Below are 26,326 nucleotides of genomic sequence, written 5' to 3'. Positions count from 1 at the left end.
CTGTACTTTACTAGTATCTTCAGTTCCTTTGAAATGCTGAAGAAGAAGCAGAACGGAGTCTTCCAATGCAGCATGAACAGCACAGATAGAAACCTGACAACCCACTGAAGCCTGAAGGATTTTTTTAATGCCTTTTATAGAATTACCAAGTTGGGCAAGGGAAAAACGTGTCATCTAGTAGACAGGATACACACACAGACCCTAACTTGTGCAACCTGCCTTTAAATTTCTCAGATTATTTGCCAGTGGATCGGGGAGGATTGGAGACCACCAGCCTAAGCAGCAAACCATCTCAGGTATAAATTTCATCTTACCTGCACATAGTTTTGAGGCACATTTTAGTCAATGTTCTCTCTACAAAATGCTAACCAGTGGACTCTGTACAGGTAAAAGTTATTTCTTTGCTTCCAGAAGCATCACAGAATCATGTTTATTAGCCTAACATTCATTTATAACCAAATTTTTAAAAATAAACAAACCTACAAAAAAAAAATCAAGAATCCACTAAGCCACACAAAGAGGTTTTCCTAAATTCTGGTTTCCCCCTGTAAAACCCTCATAATGCAAACTTCTAGGTTATATGAACATTTTGCTTGAGTGAAGTTTCACTCAGGGGAAAGAAAATCAAATTTAACATCAGATAGATGGGTCTGAAAGTTATTCCTGGTTTTGTCTGTAATGAGAAGCTGTGCAAATGGGGAAAATATTTTTTACTTCCTTGAAAGTTCAAATTTAATCAGAAACATTGGTTCTTCATCTCACACCCAAGTAAATCACACTAGCTCCCCATTACAGATCTGCATCCCCTCTGCATTCATCCCAGGCAGAATCCACACATTATAAATGTATCATTATATACAATAATAATAAAAAAATACTGTTTACACCATGAACACCACTATATTCTTTCAGATCCTTGACTCACAAACCCCCTTTTACCCTTTGTGCTCCCTTTTATTCACTTTAATAGATCTCTGAGACTGAGGCCAATCAATGCTTGTCTAGAGAGCAACTCATGTGAAGCTCCCTGATGCCTCAGGCAAAAAATGACAATAGCTGAAAAATCAGCAAAAAGGGTGCATTAATTTTCAAGTCAATAGCTCCACAGTGAACCATCTGCTCCCAGGATTGATCAGTACCACTGAAGGAGGAAGCAGTGAAGGGTGAATCTATTAAAAGAAGTAAACTCATATACCTGCACCTTCTCCAAGACTCCACACGCAGCAAACTTCATGGTCTTTGGCAGTTACTCTCCTTATGGGAACTACTGGGAGAAATCTTAAAGAGGCATAGACTAAAAGGAAAAGGGATGTCACCCCTTCTCTGTTCAAATTCCTGAAGAAACCATGAGAGCAGCAGGCAGGAAAGAAGGGAGAGAACACAATGCAAGATGTCTCTATGGGAGCGTTAAAACAAACACAGAAGTATGTGCCCGTCCTCACAGTCAACAGAGAGTATACACAGGGAGGAAAGAGGTCTCTGCCTGATGGGCATCTGGGCCTGCTGGATAGCCATGCTGATCCTCGCCAACATCCTCAGCTGAACCAGAGCAAGCCACCCTTCCTACAAGCAGAGACACCACTGACCTTCCTCTCACTGCAGAGGATCACAGCAGCAGTAAGGACTACCAGCAGTCTAACTGAAGCCATTCAAACTCAGTTACTAAATTTAAGCAACCACACAACAGGACATAACTGACCAGAGCAGCATGACAGTCCTTAGAACCACTTAAATCTCTGCAGGCATGAAAAACCTCAGCAGATCTTCCCAGCATGGAACTATGCCAGAAGTGCAAAATGACACCGAGGGCACAGCCGGTTCTCCTCGGTGAGCACATCTAGAAAGACCCTGGCAACGCATCCTCCTGGGGACTGCCCACAGAGGGGCTCCTGTTGCTTCCCACCTGGAAAATATAGAGGGAGACTGGCCACCCACAAGCTACTACTCAGTTTCAAAACTCTATTCAGGTTGCTAAGTGACAATAAAGTAGAGCAATCTCACACAATTTGCAAACCCCAAGTGCCTAAAAGCAAGGAAATGAATTGTCCAGATCATCATAAATCTCGTGCTGCCCATCTAATAAACAAATAAATTCTCATCAAATGTAAAAGCTTGCTGAATTCATTACAATAATGCTAACTGTCCCAAGAGTACAAGATCAGGTTTTGTTAATGTGCTTTCAGTATCTAAGTGGTGAAATATTCCCAAACAGGGATATTATTCAAACAAAAAACTTAGCTAAAAAAATATTTTTGCTCTTTGTTCTTAATTGTGCAATATATAATGAGAATTCCTACATGGTAAAAGTTTTTTTAAGTTAACTATGATTTGACTTTGTATACAAAATTTTTATGACCCACATCTGATGATCACTTAAGCACCAGCTTAACTTTAAGAAGTAATCAGTCACATAGAAGTGTACAGGGTGACTGAAGTGTTTCAGTATGTGCACAAATGGTGTAATAGAATAAATCTCTTAATTAATTTTAAATAGCAACTAATGTGGTGCTCTTATTTTTAGCATATCAATGAAATATTTATTTTGGATCAGCATTAAGCTTGTTTGCAGTGATAAATGCAGTGTTTACATTAAGAAAGAATGAGGCTTCTTTTCAGTATGATATAGAGAATATAATTTATGGATGCCCCCAAGCCAGACTTTTTTTTGTGTGTGTGTGCCATTGCTAGCAAATTGAGAGTCATGGCTTGAATTTAGTATGATACAGTTATGGTTACTACACGTATTTAGTACCCTGTTTACATTTTTATAAGATTTTGGAAAATGCAACCGATTTTTTCAAGGCCAGAGGGGAAAGGATAGAACAGCAATGTAAAAAGGTGGCAAATACAAAGGTCGAAGAAAGGTTCTCTCTCTTAATAAAGGCAAAGTTCAGATACCAAAGTATCAGACTGAAAAAACACCAAACAAAACTAGGCATGCTGTCAACAACTTCAAGCAGTTGTTGACATCATTTCACCCTACTTTGCAAATAATAAAAAAATCTCAAAAATTTAATGGCCAACCAGAACAAAATACTGGTCTTGTGGTTCCTTTGCAAGTAAGCTACTGAAGTGCTCTCACAAGACATCAAACTATGTCTTAATTATCCCTGTCAGAGGAAAACAGCCAAAACAGCATGACTACAGAGCATTCTTTTATACCCAAAACTCCATATTCTGAGCATCAATGAATCCACACATTACCTTCTTGCTTTGCTAAGATTTTGAGGTCTACAAACTATATATGTTCTCCTATAGATCCCTTACGAGAAGTATGGCTGATCAGAGTTCAAAGAATATAACAGGAACATTGTTTTAAAAGAAATATATATATATATATAGCCTTTTGAGTGCTCCAGAGCAACACTGGTCTAAGCTGCCTTTTATTGTCTTCAGCTAGTCAAGAGAATTTCAACAGTTCCCTCCAGAAAAAGGCTTTGTGATAGCCAGACAGACTGCTCTTTTAATCACTACTTCAAATACAAAACCACTGTAATTCTAGGTATTCTGCTTTAGATATCCAAACTAATTTGGCTAGTCCAGCTAGTCATCCAGTAGTCATACAGCAGTCATACAACACTGCTGCATCCTGCATTCTGACGTAACTGCTGGAAACAATTCAAAATGTTTGCAAATTATCTATATAGCCTTACATGGATAAAGACCCAGCTATAGAATAGTCCTTTCTTGAGCTCTGGCATGGCTGTTCTGTGTCTCCAAGACTCTTCACACGAAGTCCACAAGATAAGGCATCTCAGAAAGGGATTCCCAGTTATCATTTATTCTTGAATAAGACTCTTTTTTGCTTCTTAAAAAACAGAAACTCTCCTTAAAGTATAAAATAAAGTGTTTCACCCAGTCTTTTTTGCAGAAAAGCATTCTCCACCTCCTTGGAACAAAACATAAAATAATCAAAATCTTGTATTAAAGATGAAAGTGTGATTATCTTTTTTCCACCTTCACAGCTCACCCAGCTGGCTGGGAGGAAAAAAAGGGTAATTCTTGTTATCTCACAGTACAAAATAAAATACTTTAAAGATTCCAGAAAAAAAAACAAAAACAAAACCCACCAAAAAACACAACCACAAAAAACTCAAACCTCAAAAGCAACATTCTTTGAAGACCTGCTTGCAAATACCTACTGTAAAATGTTACAAGCTCCTCCTTTCTTTTACTTAGCTAGCAATTTAAGCTTTGCCAATACATGCATCACTAAAATGCCTTAGCAGATTTCATTTCAGTTTTATACAAACATGTGTCAGAATTTGGAGTGGTAATGACCACTGTGCCTTAAATAGTGTAACTCTTTCCATTCTAACCCTGCTTACTTCTACATAGTGTGTTCAGTCATTTTTAGCTTCCCCAAACTATCATGTCTTCGCCTGAAATTTTCCTTTAATGGACTCTGTTTTGAAAGCTTATGTAGACACACAGCAATTATGAGAAGCAACAAATACTGCACACCATTTAATGCTAGAAACTGGTTTGCTTTATCCAGGCATACTCTAGAACAGAATTTTATATATATATTTTTATATATATATATATATCCATATCAAAACTTAAATATATTGCCCTGTGCATACATATGTGTGTTTCATATATCAGGAATACACATTAATGAATATTGCACTTTAAAAATAGGTTAAAGTCCCCAGGACGTGATGAGAGAAACAAATTTGCCTGATTTTACAACAGTTGTGGGGAAAAAAAAGGTGGTGAGATATTTTAGTAAGGATGCATATACAGTACACAAATTTAATTGCAGAATGAAAATAATGTTAAATACGAATACTGAAGACAGATATCCCATAGCACCCTTCAGTCTGTTCTGTGAACACTAGCAGGTGCCAAGAACTTGAGGACAGTTGCTGTGCACTTCCTCGCTAGTGACACTATTCATATTACTGCAGTTGCAGAATACATTACAAACTACACTGCATTTTGAAGCTGTGCAGAGTCGCACAATCCTAATGCATATAAAGGATCTCCAGTGGGGTAAACTTTGCTACCATGGTATTTTCCTGAGAACTTCTGGTGCATAAAAAAATCACGTTTCCTTAACCAGAAAGGAATGAACCACTGCTTAGTTGAGTAAATTGGGAACCATTAAAACAAGGAAAACCAGATCACATTGCAAAGAATGATGCTCATGCATTTGAAGACTGCTATCACTCACAGCACTTTACATTAGGTGAATTAACAAGCTATGGTGAACCGAGAGAAATGTATACCAGAAACAAACAGGAAGTGACTGCTGGGACTTGGCACTGTCAAATGTCACCATATGGAAAAGGTTAGAAACTTTTTGAAGGCTCAGTTCCTAAATGGCTGGTGCGAAGGCAAATAAAACCACATTGGGGAATTTAATTAATTTACTTTTATTACTCCATAATGATTTAAGACCTCAAAAAATATTAATAACTCAGATAAGAAAAGTCAAGTAACAACTCTTGCAATTTAACTAAGCAACACTATATTATCTCCACTAATTATAACACAGCCTTGCTTCAGAATATCTCCCATGTTACAGCAATTTCATTACTAACAAAAACCACTGGGGGTGAAGGAGAGGAAGAAAGCTTTGTCCCACATACCTTACAAGTGTATTTATCTTACTCAATACACCACATTTTCTTGCATTTCCTAAATTGTACTTTCTGCTCCAGAATGTCTGCTTCATGCAAAAATAAACACAGGCCAGCTACTCAATGCAGATTTGAGAGCAAAACACATATCCAACAGAGGTTTGCATTAACTGGATATGGAGCCATTAAAATAGGAAGCTAGGTCAGTGATAAAAGTGCTACTCTTCATACGCAGTTTTTTGCAGAGTACTCAAGACAAGAGTGGGAGCTGTAACTGTGCTCATCTGACAACTATACCTCCACGTGTCCAGGGATTGTTTCATTTATTAATCTTCTGATCCTCAAGGTGAGGAGAATTCAAAGAGAAAAAGTGTGAGCTCTAATTTGAACTTTCCCTTGTCGACATGTTTCTGCTATAAAGAACTGAAGAAAGGCCATCTTTTTAAGGAATGTGCTTTGCACTACAGCGATTAACTTTAAAGCAACTAGAAGCCAGCTGATGGCAGGCAGTTTTCAGGCTGTAGCCCCAAGAACTGAAGTCATCTGTTTAAGGAAGGCACTGACTCTGCCTGTCTTAACCAGCATCTTTAAAAATGAAGAAGCCAAATTTAACACACACATGGAGAACTTTCCATTACTTCAATCTCCAATGTAACCCTGCTTGTAACCCAGTATCATCATATACACTACTTCAAAACTGTCTGACTACAGTTTTAAAAAGTTTTCAAAAATCCAAAATGTATATTCTTAAAATATTTGTTGATTTTGGTTTTTGTTTTGGTTTGGTTTTTGGTTTTTTTTACGCAGGCATGTTTTATGTGCTAAATATTTAGGTATCCCAAAATGAGGGGGAAAGATGAGTAGACATTACAAAACGAAGAGTTGTTTCCATTAGGGATTTTGGCTCAAAAGTGCTCAAACTTCACAGCATACCTGTCATCCATTTATTCACTAGTGTTTCCTCCATGGAACACAAACAAACTCCACAGATACAAAAACCTTCCAGGATGACACTTAAAGATACTGGCTTTAATTTTACAGAAGTCTGAATCAGTTTTGGTCCTGATTTCCCGAAAGGTACCTACTTGCTACAGTGTCACTCTACAGCCAAGTGTGGGGCTTTAGCCAAGAGTTCCTAGTGACAAGCAACATGTTGTCCTAAAGAATAGTCCTTTACACCACTACTTCTTCCCTCCTTCTCAAGTTGGCAGACACAAACACATGTTGATCTTCAAGTTTTCTCTTTGGCGTAATTAACAATGGCCACACTTTGACACAGATATGCTTTAAAGTATTCCAAAAATTTAAGAGATAGATATGCATAAACTAAAACTGCACCCATAACAGAAGTTACAATGATGTCCAGCCATATCACCAACCTGTTTTTCTTAGCAACTGACTGTAAAAGTAGCTCCACTGAAATCAAGCTAACAGCTTGCCAAGGAAGTTGCTATCCAGTGTGTGTAAGCTATGGCAAAATTGGACAACAGTCTTCTAAACAGAACTGTGAACCAATCATTAGCATATCACAAACAAGCAATAAACTTTGGTGTAATTACATCTGCCAATACAATACTCTTGCTTTGCATCTTCTCATTCTCTTATTCACCCCCTGCCCTCAGCTAAGTAATCAATTGGTTTTATTTAGGAAGAAAAGAGCAAAGAGTAAAAACTGCCTTTGAGAACTACAGATGTTAGAAGTTTTTAGGCTTCTGTTTGTGCTAGTAAAAGGGGTGGTTTGTTCTTGTACGTATATTTCCTAAATCTTGTTATACACACATTAAAAAAATCCACTCCTGAGTGATTCTGTCTGCAAAGTATCACCATATGGTAGCTTTCACAAATGATCAACTGTACCAAAACATCTAAAAATAACATCTTCCTTAAGTAAAACAAAAACAATTATCAGTGGAGACTTTTGGGTACAGTTCTGAGCTAAGGAATCGATACCACATCGCTGAAATGCTTCAAGTAAGTAAATAAGCAACCTCTGTAGAAAAATAGCACAGTCCTAAATGGCCCACAAGCATCAATGATAAATGTAATATACATGCTTTGGGTTCTTTCAAAAGTCTATTCTTAGATGCAAAACAAACTCAATCCATTTAATTAAAACCTTAGCTTACAAACACATCCACCAAGTAAGTGAAGCTTAACAAATCTAATTTGAATGAAAGGGACTGGCTGGGTAAAAGAGCAGCTCCCTGATGTTCCTTGCTCTAGTGGTTTCATGTAACCACTGATCACCAACTACTACAACAGCAAACATACAACACCCTTAAACTAAATGGGAGTTGTCTGTCTAAATATAGCTACTTTTAAATAATGCATTGTGAGTTATAAAATAAAGTGCTACTGAATTATTTAACATGGGTCTCATCTTTAACAATGATATATCACTTTTAATTAAATTGAAAGAAAGATGTTTATATTTGGAGTTGCATATTATTGTAAATTGCAACCAGTAAAGCAACATTTTAACTCCAGTTATGTCAGCAGTCAGTTTTTCCTATATATATCTGATTCACAGAAATAGAACTGGGACTCAAGCTAAGATAAGCAAAAGCAAGACTTGCAGAGCTGTCTTAGATCTTCAGGGGATCCCAGCTCAGCATTCATTCACAACCTTCAGATACAGAATATCCCACCCATCTGTAACAGTTGGCAAGAATTGGCTGGGATCTCAAACTCACCAACCTGTGTCGATAACATTCATAATAGGCATGTTTTCCTTATGCAAGTATCAACCTCTTTGAGAGCAAACACTCAAATGCATTAATACCACTACAGCTAATAAAGGCATTGTGCTCTGTAACTTTTAAAACGTTCTGAAGACACAAAAGGGTGTTAAAGCTGAAAATCTGTGTAGAACTACCTTTCCAACACAATAAAACAGTTGTATATTATTTAATCTAGTAACCTTTCAACCAGGCCTAACATTAGTAAATGCAAAATTAACATTTAGCAACAAAATGAAATGACACATCTTGTTTAGGAGGTTTCAGGAACAAAACTGCTTTCCACCTCACATAACGGAGTAACATTACTGTTTAACAATCACTGTTTGAAGGTGGCCTTTTGCACGTAGTGCATGGTGCAAAAGCCCAAGGGAAGAACAGCACCAACCGGAGAGGACTTCACAAACTACTAACTTTAATGGGTGCTCTGTAGAGGAAACAACACCACATGACCTATTGTGTAGAAGTCAAACCCTAAGTGTGATCAGTTCAGGCCTGCATGTAGTCACTTTGCCCCTCAAAACAGACACTTCCAAGAAAAACCCTGATCTTCATGTCATTGCATCAATAAACTCCCTCCAAGGGGGTTTTGTGCAGAGCCCATCACTGACTGTGGACCACGGTTTGTAGAAAGTCATGGGATCTACACAGCAAGTCTGTTTCATTATGTTTATGCGTTCAAATGCCTGCCTGTTGATTTTATGGGGGGGGGGGGGTGGAAATGAAATAAATTCAACATCCATGAAAAAGGTTAATTCCACTGGGACAACTTCGGCAGCCCGAGACAGCCAAAAAAACCTGCATTAACCTAAAATTTTGACAGCTGCTTTACGCATCCAATGCTACGAGCGAGGATGTATAGAAGTTTACTTCTCTTTCTGCGAGGTGCCTTTCAAAGTGGAAGCCGCCTTTCCCTCCTTGGCGGCGCTCCCGAAGAGGAGCCCGACGTGCCACCGCGGGCTCGGTGCCTGCCGCTCTCCCCGGGACCGCCGGGGAACTCAGAAGGGTGGGCGGCGGGTATGGAAGGGCTCGCTGAGCCAGCCCACCCGCGCCGCAGGGTGGCAGGGCGGGATCCCCGCGGCAGCGGTGCCCGCCGCCGAGGAAGAGGAGCCGGAGGGAAGGAGGGAGGGAGGGAGGCAGCCCGCCGCTTCCCCCACACCCAGGACGCCCGGCAGGGCAGGGCGGCTGCCGGGGCAGGCAGCTTCCCCTCCGGCCAAGCGGAGCGCCGCAGCCCCGGGGGGCTCTTCCTGCCAGCCGGGGACAGATGTGGACGCAACAGCTGGACGGGGAGGAGGGGAGAGGAAAGGAAGGAAGAGGCACGGTTGTCTCACAACCCCCCCCGCCTGCCCGCCGCCGCTCCCGGGGATGCGGGCGGGATGCAGCGGCTGTCCCCGGCTCCCGGTTAGCCCCGCTTTGGGATGGGGATGGAGAAATCGGCCGTGAAGGCGGCGGGGCTGGCCGGCTCCTGCCCCCCTTACCTTGCTGCGGATCTGGCCCGAGGTGGACACTTTCCGGATGAGTTTCTGGGGGCCCTCGTGCTCCCCTTCGCTGTCCGACGACTCGTCCGCCGGCCCCGCCGCCGCCGCCGGGGGTTGGGGCTGGGGCTGCAGCGGGATCCCGGCGCCGCTCATCCCCGACTCGGCCCCGGCCATCTTCCCGGACTCCTACCGAGAGAAAGCACACGAGCCCGGCTCAGCCAGGGCAGCCGCTGCCGCTCCCCTCCCCGGGGAGGAGGAGGAGGAGGAGGCGGCGCGGGAGGGTGGGGAAAGAGGCGGCGCGGGGGGGCGGGACGGGGGCGGTGGCGGCCGGGGCTCCGGCGGAGCGCAGCGGAGCGGGGCCGCCCGCCCGGCCGCCATCTTCCGCCGCCCCCTCCCACGGGCAGAGGCCGCGGCCGCGCCGCCCGCTCCTAGCGACCGGGGCACGGCCACCCGCCGCCGGGCGGAGCCGGGCGGACGGGCCCGGCCCCCTGCGCCCCTGCCGACAGGCAGCGGCCCGGGGCGGCCGCCGGCTGCAGGGGGCGCCGGTGCCGGCCGGGCCGCCCCCGGCAGGAGCGTGCCCTCCCCTCAGGTGAGCGCCGGGGCCGGTCCGGCCGGGCAGCGGGGAGGGCGCCCGGCGCCCCCGCACCTGCCAGGGCTTCCTCGAGTGTCCCGGCGTGGCCGCGAGGTGGGGCGCGGCACCGGAGCTGTGCCGCCCGGGGACACTCGGAGGGGGCGAATGGCGAGCTCCGAGCGCAAGGACGGCGAAAGCGGGCGGGGGCCGTGCCGCACCTTGCCCTGTCCCGGCCGAGGGCTGTGCCGCTCTCCCTGGGGAGCGCAGGATGTCTCTTCGGGACTGGGATAGACAGCTTCTGGTGCGAGTGGCTCCTTATCTGTATGCTATTCCTCCGGCCCTCGTGGTAACTATCCATCAGCGCCAAAGCCTTGGACAGTTTTAGTAGATGATGTATCTATTGCTTTCCAGTTATTTTCTCATAATAGCTTAATTTTCTTCTTGTTCTGTTCATTGTTGTCTTTGTGAAAGAGCAGCCCTTACTTCTGGGGAAAGCAAGGGTCAGTTTTCCTTTTTCATCTCAGATCTGGCAGCTCACACAATCTTGAAATGTCACCACATGTTCTGAATTGTGGGACTTTGAAATTATTGTGGCTTGTATGTAGTCAGTGTTCAAAATAAGTGTTTAAATCACAGCAATACTAAATAAAACACACAAATCCTAGCTGCATGGACCGGATTAAGCATAAGAAAGCAATCAATGCTTGTGGCTTCTATATTCCCACAATTCTATTTATATTTCCAGGAAGGGAAATAACATCTCTTAACATGCTAATATAATGCCACAGTACCTAAATACAAACCATTTAATGAGGAAAAGTAAACAACTGTACAACCTATTCTACACTGCAGACACCTTGCCACAGACTGAATTTCAAATAGTCCAGAGTTTGTATAGTCCAGCCAATTTCTTTTATTAGGGTTTTTATTTCTAGTAGTATAGGGGAAAGCAATATTTCCATGAAGCCTTGGAGTTCTTGCGGCTTAGTTCTGTGTACTGCAGCAGATACTTCAAATACAATTCTACTACCCACCTCCACATAGGACCAGTTGTGGAGGTTATATTTTAAAAAATATCAAAAGTAACATTTAAAAATTCAAAATATCTATTAAGTTCTATTTCAAAGGCATTTTGATCAAGTTACCTACATGCTCTATCAAAATATTAATAAGGCCTAAATCCTATCATTAATACCTCATCTCAAAATGATTGTGAAACTAAGGACTAATTCTGTCTTATCTCACTCTTCACCTGAGAGTTCTCCATTTTTCAAAGCATGAGATCAAACTTGAGCAGGTGCAAGTATGCATTGCTCTCAGTACGTAAGTTTAGGGCACAGCTAGGAAGAAAGATAGTAAAAGCAATGTTTATGGACACTGTCTTTCCACCCTCCTTTCTTCCTCTTCTCCATGTGAATTTAGAGAACAGCACATTATGCCAGAACATGTCTCACTGTAATTCCTTAATTCTTTTGAAGGTAAATGTCTTTGAATATTACAAGGGGACAACAAGATATAGTTTCTTAGCATATTGCACATAATAGTAATTGTGATTTGAGAAACACTTGGTGCTAATGGAACACAAGCAAGACTGGCTACATTTAATTCAACTGAATTAAATAGTGCTGGCTGAACAGTAGTAGTTACTGTTAGAATAAATACAATTCTGCAACTTCTGTTCATTTTTAGAGCTCAACTATTAGCACTACTGGCTGCACACTTTCTGCACCATGCAGAGGGTACCATGCATCTTCACCTGGGTTACCTCAGTGTGCTCTTCCTCACTCATGACTATCCAAACACAAAAGTGTGGTTGCCAGGAAAGAAAGCCTTTTACTTCCAAGCAAGTCTCTTTCCTCATGTCTTGGTAAACTGCAGAGTGCTATGAAAAAACCAAAAAGTACTAGGAATGTTCTCTCAGTTTACTTAATTTTAGTATTTAGTAGATTTTAGTAGCAATAACCTAAGTCTGCAAATGATAAGAAATGTCCCACAAGAACACTTCAACAAGAATATGAGAACATGGTTTCTGTGAAGTACATAGTGGATTATGTGACGTTATGGGCTCTAAAGTCTGCAGTTGTTTAATGTGTACAGAGTTCTCCAAAATGAGAAACCAAGTGTTAAGCATTGTTGAAAATACAAAAGTTACTCACTCATGTTAGCATAGAAAGGGTCCAGTTCCAGCCTTTACCCAGATAAAGCTGCCTAAGGTGGCAATGAAGTTTGCCTCAAAAAGAACTTGCAATTTGACTTCTATCCCTTAATCTCGCAGCTGGATTTCTCCCAGGTGATCGATGTCAGACTCAATATGAGAAATATTGGATAGCACCTTTCAGCCCAGTGACCACAGCTACAAATACTCTGGCACAAATGGTACCACTAGACTTCTGCAAGTTGAGCTCTTGAGCAATGTGGGACTATGTGCAGCCACTAAAAACACATACAGTATTTGCATGTGCTGTGTCTTTCACTTAACAGTTTCACACTTCTTAGTAATGACCTTAAATTTCCTAACTGAAGCAAGGGACTAAAAAGCATAAAGAAAGGATACTCATTTAAAGGAAAACACTCAAACAACAAAAAACAGCTCTACTGACATCATTTGTGCTACAGCAATTAATATCAGCTGATAAACTGCCCTTTATGCAGTACATACATATTTACACTGTGATATTGTGTACATTTAACATACATATATATACACTGTGAGAACATTCTAACTCAACCACATTGAGTTCCAATAGGACATGTGTCACTAAAACGCATATGCAATATAGAAGAAAATCTAAATACACATGCACTCTAGCTGCACTGAAGATTATAGTTTATAATACAGATTGCCGCACTGTTGGATTTCAGCCCTAAAACTCATTCCCTTTGTAACAAACATTTGCACGTCTTTTTTTCTAAGTCACTTTGGCATCTATAAACTAAAGGGTAATGCTTTTCTATCCTTCACCTCAGAAAGTTTTTCTGAGGGAATTTGAATCAATAGTGTGTCAGATTAACAATGCATTATTCACCATCTTTAAAAGATTTTATTGAATCTTTCTTAATTTTGGTGGTTAGTGATAGCTGTGGTTTTCAGCTGGACTCCCCACTCTGAACAAGTTTATTTCAGATCTGCCTGTCTGAACTCCCTCTGCAGATCGAATTAGTGATACTATTCTTTCTCAACTTCCTTACTTAGCAAAGAGGAAGCCAAAATATAACAACATGTATCCATACCACTGTTAATGGTAACTACATCACTTGTGTCTGGATTGGGATTAGCCAAGGGAATTCTATAACCTGTAGGTTACAATATTAAGGAAACTAATAAACTATGTTGTATGCTTCGAAGTTAAAAGGTCCAAACCAGGGCAGGTAATAAAAGTAAACAGATGCTTTGTGACTGTGTTAGGACTTACGTATGCATTTGAAAAGTAAGGTAAAGCCAAGACTCAGGTCTCATATAAAATATGAAAATTGTGTCCAGAGCTTTGTGAGTCATGTGTTTTGCCCATTTGTACTACAAAGCCACCAAACCTCCCTTGCAAGAATGCAGAGTGAGCCTTACATTTTAAGTCACTTTTACTTAGCTCCATTATGGGGTTTTGAACAACTCTTACTGGATTCAGGAAGAGCTTTTCCATTAAAAAGTGTGGTGTGAGTTAAGGAAAGGACTTTATAGAAATTTGAAGCAGTACACAGACAAATCCAACCCTGATGAGCAAAGGACTTGTCACTGCATATAATGTCCATAACTTATTTCTCAGAATGGCTATAGGAAGAGCATTTCTCAATAATCTGGCAATTTACATAGGTTATTAACTTGCACAGATACAAAACCTGCAAAAAATAGTTTTCCCTATCTTACTGCCCTTTGTTTCATGTTTTAAGAGCAGGGGAGAGAGTATAATATGTTTTCCCTTTCATCATTCAGGTCTTCACCTAAATCTCCCTTTGCCTCCATTATCATAAAAAGCCTGCTTATGAGCAGATGGAAAGAACAATGTAGCTCTTGCCACAAAGATCATGTATGTTACCATCAGGTTACCAGGTAAAGGATTGAGTGGATCAGCTGAAATTAGAGTCTTGTAAAGGAAATCAGTGCAGTGGTTAACCTTAAAACTGCATTCATGGATGTACTCTTTAACAAATGCAGCAATGAAATTATAAACATGACCCAAATCCTGGCCCTTACTGGGGGAGGGGGAAAGGGAGGAAAAAAAAGATATGCTCCTTGTTTATCTAAGCCGTGTGCACGGAAGGAACCGGGCTTGGATGCTTCAGCCAGGACTCTGCATTTCCAAGCGGAGAGGGGCTGCAATCCATCTGCCTTCTGAGTTTCAGCTGAGTTTTGGATGACGGCAGCAATTTAAATGTCACTGTTTAATAGGATAACACATTCGCAGGAATTGACTTTGCTGCCTTCCTCCCACGATGTCTTCATCTCTCCAGGCAAAAATCTCGGGTTTTCCTTGCCTGATCCTTTCAATGTCAGCTCCATGTTACCGGAACACACATACAGCTGTTTTCCCTATCACAGCTGCATCTCCAGCAACAGTTTTGGGGCTTGAGGACTGCAGAGGGCAGCGAAGGGGGATGTTCAACTTAACAACAAATATTAGGACAGTAAAAATATATTTGTGAGTGCTACAAATCCTAACAAGGAAGTGAGTGAGCTTAGTTCCTTGTGGGTATCTCCAGGGCTTTGCTGCTGCTTTCCTGAGGGTGAGCACACCAAGCCACACAAAGAATGGGTCTCCCCCGTTTGCTCTTTAAAACTGGGTTTACAAGTAAAACCTGGATCAACAAAACGAGTTAGCAAAACATGGTACAGCCATCTAAAGGGGAGCTTAGCAGTGGCACAGGTCCATGCTTCATGTTGCCTCGCCAAGTTCAGGGCCAGAGGCAGCCTAGCCTTGACCTCTTAGATAGCCTGAAATCTCCCAAGCAGCTACCCAAAGCCTATTTTTAGCCCTCCCTGCCTGATGTGTGTGTGTGTGTTTGCACAATGGAGAAAAGCCCAGGAGCGGGACCAGACTGCCCTGAAAAGGGAAATCTGATTTTATCGCCTGCTGAGGATGCCGGTGACATGATTTCCTTTGGTTGGAAGGAGGGTCTTCCAGTTGCTTAAACAAACCGCAAAGGCACCTCGCCTCAGCTTTCCAAATCCTGGCCAGTTTGAGCACTCCCCTCCCTTCGCAGCGGCCCAAAGGCACTTTCCCCACACGGCTGGGTGACAGCGGGGTATCCCCAGCCCTGTGCCGCTTTGCCGCTGCGATGGGAGCAATTCCCAGCCAAGCGCCAGAAAAAGAAAGGGGGGAAAGTGTGTGTCTCTTTCTGAAAGCTGCCTCCCAACGCTGCTTGGACACGTTGCTTTTGCGGTGCTAAGAGAAGGAGTTTAACGGTGTCAACATCCAACCCACCCCCCTCGGCAAAGTTGAAGGCAAGGCTCTCGGTGCTAATCCCAGGCTTTCCACCCGGACAGTGAAACTCAGAAAGGGCAATGAACTCCTCGTCTCCCAGAGGGACGAGCTCGTCAGCAAATGGCCAGACACGGCGGGGGCGAAAGGCTCCCACCCCCCGCTCCCCGCGGGGAGGGGACGAGCGCCGGCGGCAGGGCTCTGGCGTGGAGCGGGATCGGAAGAAGGGAAGGGGGGGCTGGAGGGCACAGATAAGGATGATAGCCCGACCCCCCGGCTGAACAATACAGGCAGGAAAAAGGGTTGGAAACGCCTGTGCAACAGCAAGGCACGCATGTACCTACCAGCTCCTCCCAGGCGGGGCTGCGGGCGCTATAGGAAGGGTACCCATGCTCCTCCATCACCCCACAGCAGGTCCCCAGCCTCCGCGGGGAGAGCGCCGACGGGCAGCGGAGCTGGGTCCGCCGGGCTGCGCCTCCCTCCCGCCGCTGCCGCTGCTCCTGCTGGCAGCGCTTCCCTGGCGCCGCTCGTCCTCCCCCCACCCCGGTCCCGCTCCTCCCTTTTCTCCCCCGGCTATGTCCAGGCCCCCTCCTCCCTCCCCGCCCGGCTCCTTTCCCTCCCACGGCCACCGGGCTCAGCCCGGCTCCCGGGGGAGCCGGCCTGCAGCTGCCGCGCCGCTCACATCACCGCCGCCTCCCGCCCGCCGCGCTGTCCCGGCCGCCCCGCACGCCCGGCCCCCTCCCGCCCGGGCAGCCCGGCGGATCACGGGCAAATCGCCTTTGCGTAAGCCGGTTTACGGCCGCTCCTGCTGCCGGCGTCGCGGCGGGGCCGGCGGGCGAGGATGCGCCCGCGGCGAGGGGAGAAAGCCCCTCGGTGCGCCGGGAGCCGCTCCTGCCCCGCGGGGACACGCCGCCTCCCCTGGCCCCAGGCCGGCCCCGCCGGCCTCGGAGCGGGCCCGGAGCGCGGGCTCTGCGGCCCCGGCGGGCCCCGCTGGGCGTTGCGGGGAGCCCCGGAGGGAGCATCGCTGCTCCCGCATCACCCTGCCCCGAGCCAGCCAGGAGGGGCCGGGGTCAAGGCCCTGGTGCTGGGACAGCCCTCTGACCCCACTCCTCAGTACTGGGCTTTTGACACCCTTTGGATGTTAAATTGAGGGTGAAACAGCGCCTCGTTCCCCCGCGGCGGCACCGGCTGGTCCCACGGGCACGCTAAGACAAACTCCCGGGACCTGGGACGCGGCAGAGCCACTGTGGAACAGACAGCACAGGTGTGTAGGCCATGTCTGACACAGTGGGGTCCTAATTTCCAGGGCCACCATGCCAACCTGATGGAGCAGCAGGATTTCTCTGCCCTCTGTTACACCTTTTATTAATACACAGTGTGTATACTTCAGCCTTCTCGGTTTACTAGATACCAGCATCCTCTTGAACATCAGCCAAAGCATCAAAACCCTTCAAGTGGATGTTGTATCTCCTTTGAACTCAACACTTTCACTCATTTTTTTCTCCCTGTTTTTGTGGAATAGCGGGATATGTGAAAAAGTAGAAAAGGAGAGAGAAAAAAAAATTTGTAGTCACCATCCAAAATAATGGTGTTCTTCATTCTACATTCAGCCTGCCCTTTTGAATTTGCAGCTACCATGTTTGATTACAACAAGTTATCTTCAGGTCATCTACTTGGTAAGCACAAACATGGACAAGAAAGTGTATTTCAGAAGAAAAAATAAAGGAATTTGTATTTGTAATTGGTTTTTAAAAATGTATTTTAATTTTCTTTGTGTTTTAAAGCTTTTTCATACCAAAAAAAGGCACACTGACATCTGAGCTTTAGTTTTTGCTGAATCCATCAATTTTAAAAGATGTAGGAGTACTATTGGTGCAAAAAGATGAATCTACTAGTCTACTTATCTACTCATTTAACTATGACTATAAAATACTCCCATGAAGTTGAGATGGTGCCACTAAGCCAGGCCCAAAGAATTGCCACAGCAGCTCACCTCATTTGAGGAACCGAAACTGGTGCACTTCTTCCAGATGCAGAAAAAGGAACTATTTTTGTTGATAATAAGTTTATCAGCAGTCAGTTGATGAACTGCCTTGATGGTATGAGTGTAACCTCAAAAGGAAGAAAACAAGATGACTTAAAGCATTTTGGTTTTTGGAAGGAAGCTTTCTGAAGCTAAAGGTGAGCAACAGTTGCCCAAGGATGTCTGGCCTCCTTCCCTTTGTTCCCTGAGTGTGAGAAGCTACTGAGGAATGTCATGTTATAAAGGGCTTTACACTAAGAAGGAGTGTCAGAGTAAGATTAGTCAGTTCCTCTCCTTTCCTCATGATGCACTGGAGGATCTCACATGATGATTGTTTATCCCTCTCCACATCTGGCCTCTTTAGCCTTGGTCATGCTGGAGCTTTGTAGTGAAAGTTACCTGCCATCAAATATATGTCATATATAGTCTCTCACATTCCCTTGCTTGCTGAACCACAAATATTGAGTCTCTTAAAACTCTAAGAGTTTTAAAGTTACTTCAGTTCACACACTATACATCCCCTTTTGCCCTGAAATTCAGATTCTTACTGTGCCTCCAGCCCCATTTTCTGTTTCTTCTGTCCTGAATTATACCTGTGACTAGATATGCAATTGTGCTCACCTCATTTCATTCCCCGGAGTTCAAACCTTGGTTTCCATAAGTGGAAAGCTAGTATAGGCCCCAGAAGATTATAACAACCTACTTAGGTTGCAGGTGTATTTCAAGGTCTTGTTGAATACGGACAGGCATCAGTTGCTGCACAGATCCTGCTTGGTCTAAGTGCAACCTGTGCAATGCAATTCAGCTCAGCCCTACCCTTTTGGGCTCCTGCATGCCAAATCTGATTTTTCCGTTCTTTCTGTCAGGATGACAGATTGCTGTCTTTGCTAAGGGAGGCCTGCCCTGTGTGATTTCCCTCTGCTCACTGAGTCGAAGAGCACAGTTCCTGATGAGACCAAGGTCTCTCTGCTGCTTGACTGAACTGGTTGAAAATCACAGGCGAAGGATTTGCTGGAAAAGGTAATTCTGTCAAAGCCAACAAAGAATTTAAAGACAGATGTCAGAATCACAGGGTTATTGGGGTACTTTTGTTTGGGGGCACACTGCTGCATATACAGAGGGCCAAGGGAACTGAAGTTAGGCCCAAGGCAAGGATGTGACAACTAATCCTTATGGGGAAGAAAACACCCAAGATGTGTTAGTGAGGGGTAGAGGAGCTGCCTGCTGGAACAAGGAGTGACCAGCTGTTTGCTTTCCTTCTCCTTGGACTGGGAGAAAAACCCATTGGAGGCAGTTGGAGCAGGAGCAGTAGTTCTCCTATCAGGTCTACCAAACTGCATCAAAACATCTCCAACATAGCCTGGGGGTCAATTTAATTTCATTCTGATTTTTTATATTTTTTTCCAAGTCATGTTGTTTCTTTGGATTATTTTGGGGTTTTTTTTAATCTTTTCCAATTTTTCCAACTCAGTCTAGACATTAGGGGTTTAATTTCTTGGTAGTAGTCTACTCTATCTAGTGTGTTCAAAGTTGCCTCCTTTCCCTCTCTCTCTTTTGTTCCCTGCCCTCAATGACTCAGTGAAAACTTGAACAACAAATCAAATGTTTCATTATCGACTTTTTTTTACATTAAGTTAATTGAAAATAGCCTGCATTTTCTAAGCAAAATATTTTGGATATATTTGACACACTTAAATATATGAACTTCGATTCCAGTGCTGTGGTTGGACATTCACAAGAAGGTCCCCACCACTTCAAGCATTTCCTTTCTCTGGGGGTGGAAAAAGGAGCTTTCAATTATTTTCCTAAGTTGAAGTAAAATGACACTAAAAGAATGAGCTTTTTAATATTTTTCTGTATTTTTCCACCAGCATTGCATTCAGCATATATTACATAGCAAATATAAACTAATTCTCATCAATTTATGCTAACATGAAACTTTCAACTTTACTTTGCATATAGTTATCAAACCTAATTAGAGTAAATTCTTCAAGGAAATGTTGTTCTTTATTCTCTTCACTGTAAACACGCCAGTTGGCCTTTTTTAAAAATAATTTTGCATAACATTTGAAGGTATGATTTCATCAACATGGTAGTTCCTGCCAGCCAGACAGGTAGCAACAACCTGCACTGGGTCATTAAAATGAAAAATATATTAAAAGCAGAGCAAAATGTACGTACCTCTCTGGTATCTTTCAGATAGAACTGAAGTTAAAATTGGGTCATTTAAAAAATAAAGGTATATTTTTTCAGTAACATTCTGATAGTTGCCTTCAAATCCACTACTTTCTGTTTGTAAGAGCATCTAAACTATTGAACAAATTCTGCATTTCACCCAGTTTACATGGCCTAGTTCCTGGAACTTACACTGGCACCTGAGAAATGTTTTCAGCCTACAGTTTTCTTTCATGGACTTCCTCCAACATGTGCATTCTTGTTCATCATTATTTTTCTTCTCATTAGTCTAACAACTGCTTCAGCACATAACTAACTACCTGTAAGCAACAGGATGGTTTTTAACAATTCCCTTGATTTTTGGGTTTTACAAGTGGGAAATAATTTATGCAGCTGGAAGAATTACTTTCTAAATGAAGTGCTTCAGAAAGAAAGAAGTCACTGAGAAAAAAGCCTTGGGAAAAAGTGTTTTACTGGAACAGCAGCAGAGCCATGGAAGGGCAATCTACCGTCCACTTCATTTTCCTCACAGCATTTTTATTTCCCCTTCGAAATTCCCCACCCCCCACCACTATTAGCACCTCTTGCTTGTTCTGCTGGCATGGAGAACTACTTCAACACCTCTCTCTGAGTGCCAACATCAGGGACTAACATTGTTGAATGGTATTTTCCCTGTGGACTTTATTTTGAGACATCTGGCAGGGGTGGTGGGGAGGGTGTTTTTGTCATCCCACCTCTTTGACTGCTCTGACTTTCTGCTGAAGTCAACAGATACTCTGAAAGTCAGAAGGAAAATGACATGAAAGCACAGATGGCTGTAGGTGGTGCTTCCTCAAACCACTGCTAACCTTCACTAACCACCTCTGCCAGTACTCCTGGCTGTGGCCATGTACTAATTAATTTATTTAAGGATACTGGTGAACCAATAGCTTTGTTTCATAAAAACACCTTTGGAAAGAGCAATTCACTCCAATCTCTTACACCCCTGATGACAAGGACTTTAGACCCTTCCTAGAGGATGTAGCTAGTAAATGACCTAAACCTGTTGCCCAATTTCTATCTCATTCCCCATAAATATGTGGAAACCACTCCGTGAGTCTTCACTAATAACTTTGTTGGGTTTAGAGGTTGTTGTCACACACTTCTACTCTCAACCAACCTAATTTCATTCTCATCACAGACCTCTCAGCTCACACTTCAGAGATGTTGCTTGTGGCTTGCTTGAAATGCAGTGCCCATTGAGCTGCATGCTCCAGCTGAGGCCTCACCTTAAATAACATCAGCCTGGGTTTGCCCAGATGTGATGGACGTACTCCTTGATTGATCATCCTGACCATTGATAAGAGTACTCAGACGTCCTTCCTGTTTGTGTGTAAAGCAGACCTTTCTCCTGGTGGCATCTTTTTAGATCTGTGAGCACCAGGGAATATTTCAGGTGAAACAGGGTTTCCTAGGAAAATATCACATCAGTTTCAAAAGCTTCAGTGAGTCTATCCCATCCACAGGTCTGATTTGTTTGACATTATTTGTCCATGAAAAGCCTGTATTAGTTACACCCCTCCCTGTAATCTTGTAAGTAATTAGGAACATTTTATTTTTATTTTGTGGGGAATATAAGTTTATGTGATGGATCAGTAATTCCCAAGTTCCTTCTTTTGGTCCTTTTTTAAAGTTTCATTTCCTATTGAAAGACCTGAAATGATTAAACACAGGATGTATTCTAACCTTGTTTTTTCATATGAACCAAACACCTCTGATGGAGCATTCATTTGTGGTTGCCCACTTTGGGATGCCTGGCACAAACTTTTGCATCCGTTACTTTGAACTCATTCAGACCTTGCAGGTACAACATTTTGACAAACATTTATTCTAAAAGAGAAAAACAAATTATTAGTAAAGCATGAAGGTTACTGATGTGATACTTCAAAATCACAGAAAAATTTATAAATATACTACTTCTGAAATGCTCAGAACTAAAGTAGAGGTTTTAGTTAAACAATCTCTAAAAAACTAAAGAAAAACGAGAGTGGGAGAAAAGAGCTTTGCTCCTAACACTGAAAAAAGAGAAAACAGGTGGCAAAATCATTTGTTTGGAAAAAGGAAAGAATTTAGCTCACCCAATAGCCTGGCACTTAGATGGAGCCATTTATTTTATTGTGTTCTAATAAGTACAGTATTGCTTTCCAATTACAACAAATCAGTACATAATGTTCCTACTTTGGTAATTTTTCTTTCCTAAGTGTATCAAGGTACATATTCAAATAAAAATTAAAACTTTTTAATATTTTTTTCTCAATCTGCCCTGCTTAATAGAGGAAAGAGACAGAATTTTCCCAGAGGAGTTTTGTTGCTTGCACAAATGAAAGGAAGAGGCAACTAGATGTGTGAATGTGGTGGATGAGTATGAATGCATTCATGTGGCCAATCTGAATAAGTAACATAATGGACTCACATCCATGGTCCTGGTCTTCTTTGGAGATGAGCTAGGGGATACTGAGACAAATATTGTCCTAGCAGAAAAGAAAAAACCCTAGAAAACTGTTTCCCCAAGAGTTGGTGGATGTAGTGCTAAAAACCAGAGTATTTCTGTGGCCAAGCCAGTGAAGTATATGTTTACTTTTAAGGATGCAGTTTGTCCCATTTATTTAATTTCAAGCATATGCTGAAAGAACACAGTCTCAGTGGGGAACCTTGCAAATTGACAGATTTCAGAGGAGAAATATCTGCTCTATAAAGAAGGTATGAGAGGAAGGAAGATGACTATGAGAAACAGTAGAGAATGAAGGATGTGCCTGTTTACTTTTCTAAAATGAGACATTTTTCTAACAGTAACAAATAAAATATGTTAGTAACTCCACAAAGACCAATATTAAGTAAAACGGATGCTTTTAGCAATTGAGTCAAGTATAACAAGATTAAAATAATTCATACTATAAATCCTGTAATTTAAATTCAATTATCTCGGGGACAAATCGCTCCACAAAGTTTTTCATAGGTTCTATTAACTTAATGTGGATTTGAAATTCTGGCATTGCTCTAATAGTCTTCCCACATATTACTTTCAAGGGATCCCATCGGATTGTTTGTATAGCTATTTTTGCTTTCTAATAAAGAGAGGGTGTAACATGACTTACCAGAAAAGAAAATAAATTCATATTATTTTAGCCTTGTTTATAAGGTATATTTCTAATTTAAAGAAATAGTCTTAATCCACAAAACAAACACAGTGAATGGGAGAACTCCAAATTAACATTGGTTAGATATAACCAAACCTATTTTAGATAAATGAAAAACTAAGCAAAAAGGACATTACTGTATGTTTTAGATTAGAAAAGCTGAATGTGCAGGGGTGAGGACTGGTGTTAATGGGTCCTGAACACGGACATCATTGTGTCATTTACCACAGACTTTGCATGTGAATAATGTTTGGTTTTAGAGAAAAATATTTTATTGTCTTAGTGAAGATTTGCACAGTTAAATTTTTTTTATTAGTAGTACTACAGTGAGGTGTAATGAGCAAGTATGTGCTACTATTAGCGACTTGCAGCTTTAAGGAGTTTATTAATAGAATTTACCAATCTCCATTACTGCCAGATAAAAGCATGTTCGGGCATGTAAACTTCTACCCCCTCCTTGATATTTTAGGAGCAACCATATTCCCTAGAACCTAGTTGGTCCTAAAAATCTTACTTCACAGTGTGGTGAAATAAGACTAGTGAGATTTTTGCAACAGTCATGGAACTTTCTCGTCACTGGATGGAAGAATTGTGACTGCTGGTGGGTTCTGCCAGTCCAGACCACAGAGGGTGTGGAGTGCTGGGAAAGACAGGTTTGTCATCCTGCTAGGATGCTGTGCAGCATGGGAGACAGATCTGTTTGCTCATGTCACTGTGAACAGATCCACCAGGCTGTGAATACCTGAGGAGCTAAATCTTCCCTTGTGAGGAGTGGTAGAGTGAGGCAATGGGGACTAGAATATACGTTTTGACCAGGTGAATAGCAAAAGGGTAAATTAAGGACAAAGTTTGAAGATGCTTTATGCTTTATGTTTTTCTGTACTACTACAATGTCAGAACAGTGATACAATTTACAAGCAACTTTTTTTTCCTGTGTGAGGTTTGTGAAGCTTAGAGGGGGTTTCATGTTTGCGACCTGGTGGGTGAAACTGTGCCAGGTGGGAATGTTTGTGCTTTGGATGGAAAAGTGCCAATCTGAGGAACTTAGAAGAGACTGAGCAGCTCCTGGTCAGCCAGATTTATTAGGCAACTGTTTCTAAGATAAAAGCATCTGAATCCCATGGAAACAAGCAGAGAAAGAGTTAGAGACAGGCAGACTTTAAGTGACAATATTTGTAGATGTCATGAAGACCAAGGAGATGATAAACCATGAAAATGACAAATCATTAAAACAAATTCTTTGGATTGGCTGATGAGGTGAACATAAGCAAATATATTTCTAAACAGAAAAATGCAAAACTTTGTACTGAAATAAAAATTTTGTAGGAAATATATATCTTTATCTATGAAAGAGTGACCCACATTTCAGCAGTTTGTAGAGAACTGCTGCCCATGGGATGGACTCACACTGGAGAAGTCTGTGGAGAACTGTCTCCAGTGAGGATGACCTAACACTGGAGCAGGGGAAGGACTCCTCTCCCTGAGCAGTGGCAGGAACAACATGTGATAAACTGACCCTAATCCCCTCTCCCTGTCTCTTTGAGCCATTGGGAGAGAAGATAGAGCTGGAAAGGAGGGAGGGGTGGGGGTAAGGTGTTCTTAAGGTTTATTTTATTTCTTATTATCTTGCTCTGATTTTGCTAGTAATAAAATCAATTAATATTCTCAAATCAAGTCTGTTTTGCCCATGATGGTACTTGGTGAGCAATGTCTACCTATCCTTATATCAAACCATGAACGCTTCATTATATTTTCTCTCCCTTGCCAAGCTGCAGAGGAGAGTGATAGAGTAGCATTGATGAATGTCTGCCATCCAGCCAGGGTCAACCCACAATAGCAAGTAAAATATCCTGTAGCATATATGGTGTATAATCTTTTCTGACCAGATAATCAGCCGGGAATTTTTTGATTTTATAATCACAGAAATATGATATATTTTCTCTAGGTTAGAGAAAAAAAAATCTATTTTATTATAGCAAATAAGGGCATACAAGTATCCTTATCCTGCCACAAAAACAATATATTTTATCATTAAAGGAGGTATGGGTCACAATAAATACCAGAGTACTAAGAATTCTACAGTGGATGCACATTTTCTGCATCTTTCATCTTATTCTTCCAATGATCTCCTAGATAGCAATGATTGAAGCTGTCCTTTTATTAGACATGACAGCTTCCACTGATGAGGTTGTTTGTAATTCTCAGTGAAGAGCAGATGTTAAGGTGAAATGTCTTCAGTTCTCTAACCACAGAGTTGTTGTTTTTGGTAGACTACTCAGACAGTGGTTCTGTGATCATTAAATACCAGCTCTACACAGTTGTACATCATTTAGCAGTACAAATTTGATAAAAATCAGGCAAGAGCATATGACTACATTTCAATTGGTTTAGCCAGAGCACACAGCAGAGTGTTTACATCCACTTTACAATTTTATGTTTATTTTATGCTGGTTTCAGGAAGACAGCATAAAGGTAAAGTTGCCTAGACAGAGAATTACTTGCTCCACATTAAATCTACATTAATCTGCTAGGACAAAATTCTCTCTTCAATTTATTGTTAACAAATCAGTGGAATAACTCTGCACCCACATAATGCATTCTTATGATTACAATGGCTTTGAGATTTGACACTAAGTTCCCAAAAAAATGGACTCACTGTGTTGTTAAACCACAGCTTGACAGCCAAGTTGGACTGAGAGTATAAACAGAGATACCAAAGAGCAATCTCATTGTGCCTTCTCTCCATCAACAAATGCCAAGCCGTGGGATACCTTTGAATTTGCCAGTGATTTCTGAAAAGAAAAAAAGGAAAGGAAATTCTTCAGCCATAACAGGAACACTTTCAGGAAAAGAGCTGGAGGTAAGAACGGTTTACTTTGAACTTGTTGTTTCAAAGTCAAGTTGTGTGTCTTTAGACGTAGAGCATTACTTGGAAGAGGTTGAATTCCCTCCAGTTTGACCTACATTGAGTTCTGTGGTTTGGGAGGGTGCTGTGTGAGCTGGGCACACCAATTAATTTAAGGATGGTAGTAGTCTTAGTAAATGAATAATGTAAAAGAATTAATAACTTCTTTGTCAACTGGCTGAAAAATTTCAGAAACCATAAAGGTGAGTTGTTTGGATGTTGGGTCACAATGATTATACTATTATTAAAAGCCAAAAG

At 42.2% G+C, this 26,326-nt stretch overlaps 1 protein-coding gene and 1 long non-coding RNA gene across 3 annotated transcripts in view; one reads left to right on the top strand and one right to left on the bottom strand.

Annotated features, from left to right (window-relative positions):
• Positions 1-16,310, bottom strand: part of DGKH (diacylglycerol kinase eta) — a 157,720-nt gene extending 141,410 nt beyond the window's left edge. For both annotated transcript variants that reach the window (XM_064408688.1, XM_064408689.1), the window contains exons 1-2: positions 16,134-16,310; positions 9,805-9,990 (exon numbers count right to left, since the gene is read on the bottom strand). In XM_064408688.1, the coding sequence (XP_064264758.1) occupies positions 9,805-9,990; positions 16,134-16,190 (243 nt within the window). In that variant the 5' untranslated portion in view covers positions 16,191-16,310. The remainder of the gene's footprint in view (positions 1-9,804; positions 9,991-16,133) is intronic.
• A 1,547-nt stretch (positions 16,311-17,857) lies between these two features.
• The window catches only part of LOC135293974 (uncharacterized), an 18,743-nt gene continuing 10,274 nt past the window's right edge, over positions 17,858-26,326 (top strand). Inside the window, exons 1-3 of the long non-coding RNA XR_010356090.1 lie at positions 17,858-17,970; positions 18,679-18,832; positions 25,838-26,023. This is a non-coding gene — a long non-coding RNA (uncharacterized LOC135293974). The remainder of the gene's footprint in view (positions 17,971-18,678; positions 18,833-25,837; positions 26,024-26,326) is intronic.

This window comes from Passer domesticus, chromosome 2 (assembly GCF_036417665.1).
Source record: "Passer domesticus isolate bPasDom1 chromosome 2, bPasDom1.hap1, whole genome shotgun sequence".
Classification (NCBI taxonomy): domain Eukaryota; kingdom Metazoa; phylum Chordata; class Aves; order Passeriformes; family Passeridae; genus Passer; species Passer domesticus.
This window is presented reverse-complemented; position numbering and strand designations above follow the sequence as displayed.